The sequence below is a fragment of the Octopus bimaculoides genome, chromosome 25 (genome assembly GCF_046866305.1).
Source record: "Octopus bimaculoides isolate indiv1 chromosome 25, ASM4686630v1, whole genome shotgun sequence".
Taxonomy (NCBI): domain Eukaryota; kingdom Metazoa; phylum Mollusca; class Cephalopoda; order Octopoda; family Octopodidae; genus Octopus; species Octopus bimaculoides.
The window spans coordinates 1,757,513-1,768,616 of NC_142952.1; the positions used below are offsets into that span (position 1 = coordinate 1,757,513).

The following is an 11,104-nucleotide window of genomic DNA, read 5'->3' on the forward strand; positions in this document are numbered from 1 at the left end:
ATAAGGGTTAAAAGTTGGGGGCAATAGAAAGTATCCAAGTGCTTAAGGTGAGTGTTTGGGCTTCAAAAAAAAAGAAAAAAGAAAAGAACAGAAAAATTTATAGGAAATGCTGGTTTAAATCATAATTATAATTTTATTTCTGTCTTCAATCTTAATTATATTCTTAAGTTTAATTATCTTCTCTCTTTTATTAACTATAATTATCTCCTTATTTTAGTCTTCATTATTAAATATTCTATTATTTGTGCCTTCAATCTTAATTATTTCTTTATCTCAATCTTCAATTTTCAAAAAATAACAAAGGATTATTAAAATAATTTAGTCATTATTGAAATAATTTTGTCACTATTAAAGCTGGTGTTTAAAACCTAAATCAACATGGAATTTTTATAAAAGGTTTTGATTTAAATCACTTTAAGCAGGTAGCACAGAACCAGAGATAGCCTCAGGTGTGTTTGGTGTAAGAAGAGTTAATTATCTCTTTTCTTCTGACTTTTGGTATCAATTATTCTATTATTTCTGTCTTTGATTCTCTTCTGATTTCTCTCTTTGATCTTCACTTTTGTCTCTCATCTCAATTTTTCCCTTGGTTTGTTCTCATCTTCTTTCTCTTCAATTTTTCCTTATTTCTGATATTTCCAGTCTATGGTGTTATTAACCATTCAACTGAAGAATAGAGCATCACCTTCTTCTGTGACTTCCAGACTGGCATTTAAACTACAGGAATCCATGGAAACTAACAATAATTATGAGTTGCAGGAACTGAACCATGAATCCAGGTGAGTAAACATTTGTTTACTGCAGGAAGATTTAATATCTTTTTTACATATATATATATATATATATATATATATATATATATATATATATATATATATATATATAAATATATATATATATATATATATATATATATATATATATATATATATATATATATATATATATATATATATATATATAAATATATATATATATATATATATATATATATATATATAAATATATATATATATATATATATATATATATATATATATAAATATATATATATATATATATATATATATATATATATATATATATATATATATATATATATATATATATATATATATATATATATATATATATATATATATATATATATATATGTATATATATATATATATGTATATATATATATATATACATAGGCACAGGTGTGGCTGTGTGGTAAGAGGCTTGCTTCCTACTTCATGGTTCCGTGTTCAGTCCTACTGCATGGCACGCTGGGCAAATGTCTTCTTGTGATGATGGTGATGATGATGATGATGTATTTCTTTTCTATTTCCAGTGTGTCGATCCACTTCTTACAATTATGGAAAGATTCTTCATCCACCAAAAATGACAACAATGCCTTAGAAAAGGAAACCGATGCTTGTCCCCAAAATACGGAAGATGACTTCAAGACAACTGTCCATGGAGATTTATTTTCTTATTCAGAAGAAGCCATTATGAAAATAATAGACGAAAGTGACCAAAGAGCTAGAATTCCTGATTCTTCTTCAAATAAAAATGATACTCAGAAGAAACTTTCAGAAATAAATTGGTCGTCTGTAGAGAAAGAAAATATCAACAAAGAACATTTGTTGAAGAATTCCCAGTCAGGGAGTAAAAATGGCAGCGGAGAGTCCGAAGATAATGTGAAGAGTTCTTCCTCTTTTAACATCTCAACTACAAACGAGATGCAAATTCTAGACATGTCAGAGCCACCACAAAACATTTCAGCAATCACAGAGTCACCCTCACCACCATCAGTACCACGACCCTCACCTTCAGCACCAACAGCAGCTCCGTCAACATCATACACGTCAGAGAGAAAAATGTCATTAGCTGATATAGTTTTCCCTACAGCTAATAAATCAGCATCGTCTCCACTTCATCCCTCTACCCCAGTCACATCAAACTCACCATTTCAGTCTGTACAACCCTCGGCATCCACCTCACAGCCACAAGAAACGTCTTCTAAAAGCCTGACATCGCAGCTGCTCACTCACGAAGCTGTGTTCATTAATGTGTCAACAGTTTTTGCCAACAAGCACACGTCAGAGTCTGCTGGAGACCTTCCTGTAACTAAGGCACCATCGGCATCAACGCCAGCAACAACAACACCGACTACAACAACAACACCGACTACAACAACACTGACTACAACAGCACCAACAACAACAGCACCGACTACAACAGCACCAACAACAACAACACCGACTACAACAACACTGACTACAACAACAACACCGACTACAACAACACTGACTACAACAGCACCAACAACAACAGCACCGACTACAACAGTACCAACAACAACAACACCGACTACAACAACACTGACTACAACAACAACACCGACTACAACAACACTGACTACAACAGCACCAACAACAACAGCACCAACAACAACACCGACTACAACACCAACACCAACAACAACACCAACAACAGAATCAACACCAACAACAACAACAACACCAACAACAACACCAACAACAACAACAACAACAACAACACCAACATCAGAGAGTACAACAGACTCAACTACTGAACATCTCACAACCACAGCAAATATCCATCCAACTACTACCACTACTACCACTACTACTACTACTACTACTACTAGCTCTGCAACAACATCAGCAGCAGCAGAGACAACAATGCCAACAACAGATAATGATGGCTTATCGATGACTTCGATGCCAGACAATACAGACAACCCACAGGTGGACACCACAGCAGACCCACAGGGGAACAATGCAAATAATATGGAGATGAACAGTACAGACGCTTCGCTGGTGAACAGTACTGATGCTTCACTGGTGAACAGTACTGATGCTTCACTGGTGAACAGTACTGATGCTTCACTGGTGAACAGTACTGATGCTTCACTGGTGAACAGCACAGCAATAAGTGAAGCAATGACCATGACAGAAAAAATTGGAAAGGAAAGCTCTGATGTTGTACTCTGGCCGGTCGCAGTAGGTCTTGTGATTGGAATTCCTTCGCTTATTATCTTTTCAATTGCTTTTTGCATCATAATGAAGCAAAGGTGAGCATCATCGTACCATTTTGTCACTTCAGAAGTAGGGGTGGAGTAAGAAGTGGGGTGGGGGGATTTGGGTGGGGTTAAGAGAAAGATAACGGGGACACAGTGACTTCCATAGCAAAGAAGACTTTTCCCAATTGTGGTTAAGACTGACCAGGAGTTGAATAGTTGAATATATATATATATATATTAATAATAATAATAATATGACAACAAAAGAATGAAAGAGACCTCGATATTATGTAAATAGAAGAATTTATCTATAAATATAATACGTGACAATTAGCTGGTTGTCATAATAAAACTCAGAGTTTCGGATGCTGGGGCTGAAGTCTGTTCTAGCATCTCATCAGTTAAGACAAACAAAAAAACACTATGAAAAAAAAAAACCCGGTGAATAAAGGGAAATTACTCCAATAGGCATAGGGAAAGTAAAACTTTGTTCATAGAATCTGCATATGCACACATGTACATGTATACATACATGTACGCACTCACACACACATATGTGTGTGTATATATCTATATATATAGCTAGCGAATATGACCCTGTGTCAGTATAAAAGAAGTAAGAAGCAGGAAAGAGTTTAGTGAGTAATCACAACTGTAATTAAACACGCTGTAATTAAACAGTAATCACAGCTGTAATTAAACTGCATCTGGCTGGTTAGACTTATTTATTATTATTGATATTAAAAGCTAGAGTGAGGCAGTGAGCTGCTGGCGGAATCGTTAGCCAAGCGGAATGTTTTCTGGCATTTCTTCCGTCTTTACGTTCTGAGTTCAAATTCTGCAGAGGTTGACTTTGCCTGTCATCCTCTCAGGGTCGATAAAACAAGTACCAGTTGAGTACTGGGGGGGGTCGATGTAATTGACTTATTGCCTCCCCTAAAATTGCTGACCTGGTGCCAAACTACCCCTTTCACCTTTCCAGGGTCAATAAAATACCCCAAATTTCAGTCCTTGTGCCCACAGCAGAAAGGATTATTATTATTATTATTATTATTTTATGTTTGACTTTTGTTTTGCATTTGTACAAGTTGGATCCAAGTCTCACCCAGAGACCTCAAGAGACAACAAGTTAGAAGTTCATGTAGGTGTTATGCCTAGGGTACCATATATTTGGATTTGTACAGTTTTGTTCAAGTGAATGTTTAAGAAACCATAAGAAAATTATGTTTGCTTTAAAATTTGAGATCACATAGACAGTATTTTACGTAGGATATGGGCAGTTCCCATGAGCACTATCTTTTGATTATTATTATTCAGAAGCTATTACATACTAATTAAATTTGCTGGGATTTTATTCTGAGGTTTAGTTATGCCAAGAATCTTCCTCCATAGAATTCTTGAGGGGAAACAGGGAGACACTTGTCTGCAGGTCAACAAGGTCTCCATTTTAATATCACATTCAGCCCCTTAGGTAGCAGCCTGGGTATTGTACCAGGTGAACCATTTCTACAGCAACAAGCTGTTTTACATTTATGTCCCCACAATTTCTTCCTGGTCCTAATTTTCCACAATTTTCTCAATTTCTTTGATGCTCAATCTACTGTCATATACTATCACAAAGTCTATGATCTCACACTATTTTGTTTTGTTTTTATTATTATTATTGTTGTTGTTGCTGTGGTTGTTATTAATTTTGATTTTAATATTTTTTTTTTAAATATTAAGACAGAAAGCTGGCAAGACCCTTGACATGTCGGACAAAATGCTTAGCGGCATTCCATCCGTCTTTGCATTCTAAGTTCAAATGTTGCCAGTGCTGACACTTTGGTTTTCATCCAATCGGAGTCAATGAAATAAGTACCAGTTATACACTGGTGATCAACGTAATCAACTGACCCCCCTTCAACGAAATTGTTGATCTTGTGTCAAAATTTGAAAGCAATATTTTTTTCACTATTATTATTAATGTTATTTATGAGGTCAACTTTGCCTTTCATCCTTTCGGGGTCGATTAAATAAGTACCAGTTACACACTGGGGTCAATGTAATCGACTTGATCCTTTCCCCCAAATGTCAGGCCTTGTGCTTCCAGTAGAAAGGATTATTCATGTTATTTATATTACTATTATTATCATTATTATTATTATTCATACAGCAGGTGTGAAAGAGGAGGAGGATTTTAAAGATGAGACCCCTCACTGTATATAACCTTTGACATGTTGTACAAGATCAAAATGTTTTCATATTTAAATGTTTCTTTATTCATATATATATATATATATATATATATATATATATATGTATGTATGTATATATATACCTACATTATTTGCACATCAAAAGAGATGGAGGAAATCCTTAGCAGCATTTCTTCCAACTCTTTACTTTCTGAGTTCAAATCCTGCCAAGGTCAATTTTACTGTTCATCCTTTTCAAGGTCAATAGATTAAAGTACCAGTCAAGTACTGCAGTTGATGTAATCGACTTGCCCCTCCCCTCACATTGCTAGCCTCGTTGCAGTGTTCCGGCATCTTGTTCAGGGGCAAATGTGTTCTTGGTAATCTATACAGCTTGGAAACCGGGCAACTGGCCTTATGACTCATAAGGCTTGGTAAGAAAATATAGACACATACACATGCACACACACACACACACACACACACACACACACACACACAGACACACACACTACAATCTTTTATTGCCACAGGAGTTCAAGGTCCTCAACTTTCATGTTTTGGCATAGAATGTTTACAGTTGAGTCATCAAGCCATTCTGTTGATATCTCAGATACTACATATATATATATATATATATATATATATGTATGTATGTATGTATATATATATATGTAATATAATATAGGATAAATTCTTTATAAGAATTTATCAAGTAGTCAGCGTGAAAAAACCTCATAATGAAAAATAACGAAAAATTTCGTAATGAAAAAATTCATCGTTTCTTCATAGATATATTTAATTATATATAAAGGGCATTAACTGTGTATCAATGCCTCACGCTATCGAGGGACTAAATAAGTAAAAAAACTATATATATAAAACTATATATATAAAAAACTATATACATATATATATGTATGTATGTATGTATGTATGTATATATATATATATATATATATATATATATATATATATATATATATATATATATACACACACATATATATGTATGTATGTATGTATGCATGTATGTATACATATGCATGTGTGTGTGTATATGTAGAAATGCTTTTTCTTTTTGTTGAGTTGCTTGTTTGTTTCTTTGTTTCTTTGTTCAGCTTGCACATTATTTTTTTGCAACACAAAAAGTGAGACACCGGTCATGTGCACCAATGCAGCACCAACACCACCTGCACAGCAGCAATATTTTCACTGTTTTGTTATCATCATTATCCCTCATTATCACCATCAGCAGCAGCAGTACAGCAGCAACAGCGGCAGCAGCACTATCATCACCATTCTTCAAATTGAAGAAGAAGTAAACTAAATCAAATGCTTTATTTGCAGGACCTCACCTAACCCCATACAATTTCTGTGTAGAGATACAGATCAGTTTTGTCTTTCATCACACCAGGTTCACTAAAATACAATACTTATGATTTAAAAAAATATTATTATTATTATTATTATTATTATTATTCCAGCTATTACAATGTTTACCAGGTTAGCAGCTGCCATAAATATTTTGTCTTTCCCATTGCTTATTGCTTATTCTCATCTTTTCTGTCTGCAGGCATATTGATCCTAGACAATTCTTTTTCTCTGCATTTGGAGATGAAGCCTCATCAATCAGATAGGAACCTGGCCAAACTCTCGTGGCTGAACTATAAGACCAAACTGAGTTCCATTTAAAATATTGCACCATGCAAACTATATTGGTTTCATTCCAATTTTATATGTAGCAGGATGGACACACACACACATACAGACATATATATATATATATATATGTCTGTATGCATGTATGTACATATATATATATATATATATATATATATATATATATATATATACATACATACATACATACATACATATATATATATATATATATATATATATATATACATACATACATACATACATATATATATATAATATGGATAGATAGATATACATATATGGCTAAGATATTTTATGATATAGTATAAAACTAAAATTAACACATTTATGGCAGAAGAAACAAAATGTGAACAGAACTGCTTTAATGCTTCTTGTATGCATATATACATATACATATATATATATATATATATATATATATATATATATGAAGCTCCCTTTCTTTCTATGATATATATGGAAGGAGAAAGGGGAAAAATGCTTCATCCATTTTATTGTTGACACCAATTTGTTCACAACTCTTTTGTTTTGCACATGCAGTCATATATGGAGCAGTACACACGTGTGTATGTGTGTTTGTGTGTGTCCAAGATACCATGGGTTACCAACAAATCCTAAATTCATTCTATAACCCAAATACAAAGCTGTGATAAATAAATGAATTTCTGCCTGTCTATGAAAAGTATTTTCAAAAAAATCGAGATCTCAGAATTTGTACCAAATCTTTTGAGCTGCTAATCTGCCATCACAGCAGCTGACAGTTTGCCTATGAAAAAGTCATCTACCAAAACAATCATGTCTTTATGCTTTAAACGAAAAAGCCTGACTGATAATTAACTAAATTTTTGTATTTTTATAATTTCAAATTGTTTGTACCGATTCCACTTAAATGAAGTGTTGACGGAATTTGATAAAACAGAACAAGTGCAAGAAAACTATCAATGCCCAGACCTATGTAAGGGCTGGGATTTGAGCTTTTTCTGCCTTGTTTTGGGTCTCTGCAACCTCACAAAACATAGGCAAACTGATTTGGCAAGTGTTAAGTGCTTTGGGCATAAACACAGTTCAATGCTTCTAATGAGATTTGAACCATTAACTAGTTGGTCTAACTTTACTGGTTTGGACAACAGTGACCATTTTTTACACTGGCAACAATAATTATAAAAATAATGAAGAACAACAGCTGTGATAATTATTTAAGATAAAATCGAAGAAATTTTGAAATATACCAAACAAACAAAATTTTAATATCTGCGATGAAATAAACAAGAGAGATTCCTGGTGATGGAAAGATTTACACATAAAAATTTTTTATTGTTTGAACATTTAAAAAAAAGACGTTTTTTCTCCATTTTCTCAATTATTTTATTGTTTTTACTCATTTGGTAGCAAGAGTGACAGTTTCGATGCCATATCTTAGATGGATCTGTTCGTTAGTTGTCATTTTAATTACACAACCAATGAATGACATTCTCACATTTTCCATTTTTTATAAATTTTTAGCTTTTTAACAAAATTTTAAAATATTATTGCAACTAAATTTATGTCTGAATATCCAGGTTGCTGACTATCCTAATAATGTCCCATTTTATTGAAAGTAATATTGGTTAGTGACCATTACTGAACTTGATCGTCACATCCTAGTGACCTGTTCTTCTGGAGCAGCATTTCTTGTGAATGAGAAGTCTTTTGCAAAATGATAGCATCTGTTGCAAAGGATTCTGTGTCTGCAGTGAAGGTTCTTTCCTGCACACATGCTTTGATGCAACATCTGTTGGGTTCTGTTGTCCTACCCTGATATGCTGATGCAAGATTCTTTTCTACTTTGCTGATGGGTTAGAGATGTGGTCAGCCACTGTGTAACAGGTTTGGCCCAAGCTGTGTGATGTCCGAGGAGCAAAGTGTGAGACATGCTGGAGAGATCAACAGGGATCAGAATTTCAATGTTGATCACTTTATCTTGCCAGGATACTCCCAGAACACAGCAGAGATCTTTCGTGGATGGTATTGAGTTTTCTCTCCTGCCTGGCACAGGTTAGACAAGTTTCATTGTCATACTGCTGTACACAAACAAAAGAGCCAATGTATGCTGCTATCTTGACCAGAACTGTTAGCTTGTTCATTTACTCCAAATCCCTTTTAATGTTAGAAGAGATTCTTAGCAAAAGTCAATCCAAGATGGAAAATATCCAGTTCGTAGTTGTCAGTTGTGATGACTGATAGAGCCTCACTGTTTCTGTTGCTCTCTTTGAGATATCCTTCACTGTGATTCTGGAGCATGCCTTTCACAGGGCAACAGAAGGAATCTCAACCCTCACACCAGACTTTACAATTTCACCCACTTCAGAGCAAAAAAAAAAAAGGAAGTCAGCAATACTCTCATGCCATTCACCACTGATGCAGTATTTGCAAGAACTTTCAGACACAAAAGAATCCCTTTTCACTGGGTTAGTAAAACTTTGGACCGAGCATCAACCTGGAGGAAAGTTGCTATATACAAAAATGTAATATGACTGTTGCTCATGTTTGTTAATACCGAAAAGCACAAAATCTGCACTGTTCTGACAAGCCATCATCATGTTGCTGTGATACACACATGCTTGCTATATTTGTTGCACAGCTATAAATGCACTTCAATTACAACTGCACCCTTGTAATTACTGCAAATGTTCACTGCATCAATTTTTTTTTTTTAATGTATGTTTGAGCTCATTATGTTAAATAATTTCTGATTTCTTTTTTTATTTAATCAGCAATTAGTTGAGGGTTAACGACTAGTTTCATCAGTAACTGCTTAAAGGTAAGAGTAGATATTCTTCTCTACCACCATGTTTGAAACTATAAATTCTTCAACTCCAGCAAAATTCCTGGTCTTCCAAAAACTATGAGATCTTTGAACCACAACATGCAGTCCTAAAAATTTGAGTTCTTGCTAAACTTCAGATTTTGGGGTGGGGTCTTGTTTTCGTCTTAATCTCATTTCACCCCTTAATATGACAATCATGATTTGTTAGAACAGATTTTTTTTTTCCCAGGCAATACTAGAAAACAAATTTAGTAACTGAAGATTAAAATGGACAAGTTTTTTCTGTCCAAATGTGTCTCGTCAGAAAAAGCCTTCAGAACTCAGAAAACTATTCAGAAATTTCATTTATACTTTTAGAACATGTCAAAGCAACCTTATTTTATTTTATTATTATTTTTTTTTTTTTTTTGTTAAGCTTGTTGCAATAATTGCTTGAATCCACCAAGGTGGAGAATAAATACTGAAAAACCGTATAAAAGCTTCCATGCTCAAAAAGAAAAAAAAAACTCACAAAAAACATTTACAAGAGTAAAATACAATGAAATATATACAATCATGAATTTAAAGTTGCACAGAAAAACCATTAATTATCAACTGATTGATTTCAAAAAGCCAAACCTGGTCAATCAAAAGTAGCTGTGCTCAACGTGTTTATCAAAATTTACATAAACTGGTGCTCGTCTCATAAACTTAGAATCACTTTAAACAAAGTGTTGGGTGAAAAACCTAATCTGGGTTTAGCACCACCACCACCAGGCCCTTAGGGGCTTACAGCAGAGGACATTCTTTCACAAGCATTGCTGGGAAATTTGACTGAATTTTGTAGCGAAATTAAATTCAACATGATTGAGCATTGTTTGGTAAGTTTGACTGCCAAATTATTTATTTAGGTTAAATTTATCAAGTCCAGCAAATGCAGCCATTGAAGACATAAATTTGCTATGTGACAACAAAGTAAAAAAAAAAACACTCTTCCTTTTATTTATTTATGAAATAACAATGAAACATTTTTTCCTGTCTTTTTTACTGTCTCAAGAAAATCTTTTCAATTATTTTTCTAAAATAAAATCTTTCTAATAATGAAATCTCATTGTCATCTTTTTATTGTTTCAGTCATTAGACTGTGGTCATGCTGGGGCAACACCTTCAAGAGTTTTAGTCAAACAAATCAACACCTGTCTTTTTTTTTTTTCTTAAGCCTAGTACTTTTTCTATCAGTCTCTTTTGCCAAACCACTAAGTTACAGTGCAAGTGGTCATGGACCCTACACTTTGCACTTCTTGGCCTAATTACCGAATAGTTATGTGGTGATCCTCCAAAATGGCAGCTTCCACTTTATGGATGGCGTTGTCACCAATGGCAGAGTGTGGTGATCCAGGAATAGGAGCAGCTTCCACCAAT

The 11,104-nt window shown here is 33.8% G+C and overlaps 1 protein-coding gene across 1 annotated transcript in view; it reads left to right on the forward strand.

Moving 5' to 3' along the window:
- LOC106875889 (uncharacterized) overlaps positions 1-10,788 on the forward strand; it is a 19,555-nt gene extending 8,767 nt beyond the window's left edge. Inside the window, exons 4-6 of the mRNA XM_089341973.1 lie at positions 643-779; positions 1,337-3,085; positions 6,788-10,788. Of these exons, the coding sequence (XP_089198099.1) occupies positions 643-779; positions 1,337-3,085; positions 6,788-6,851 (1,950 nt within the window). The 3' untranslated portion in view covers positions 6,852-10,788. The remainder of the gene's footprint in view (positions 1-642; positions 780-1,336; positions 3,086-6,787) is intronic.
- Positions 10,789-11,104: the final 316 nt, after the last annotated feature.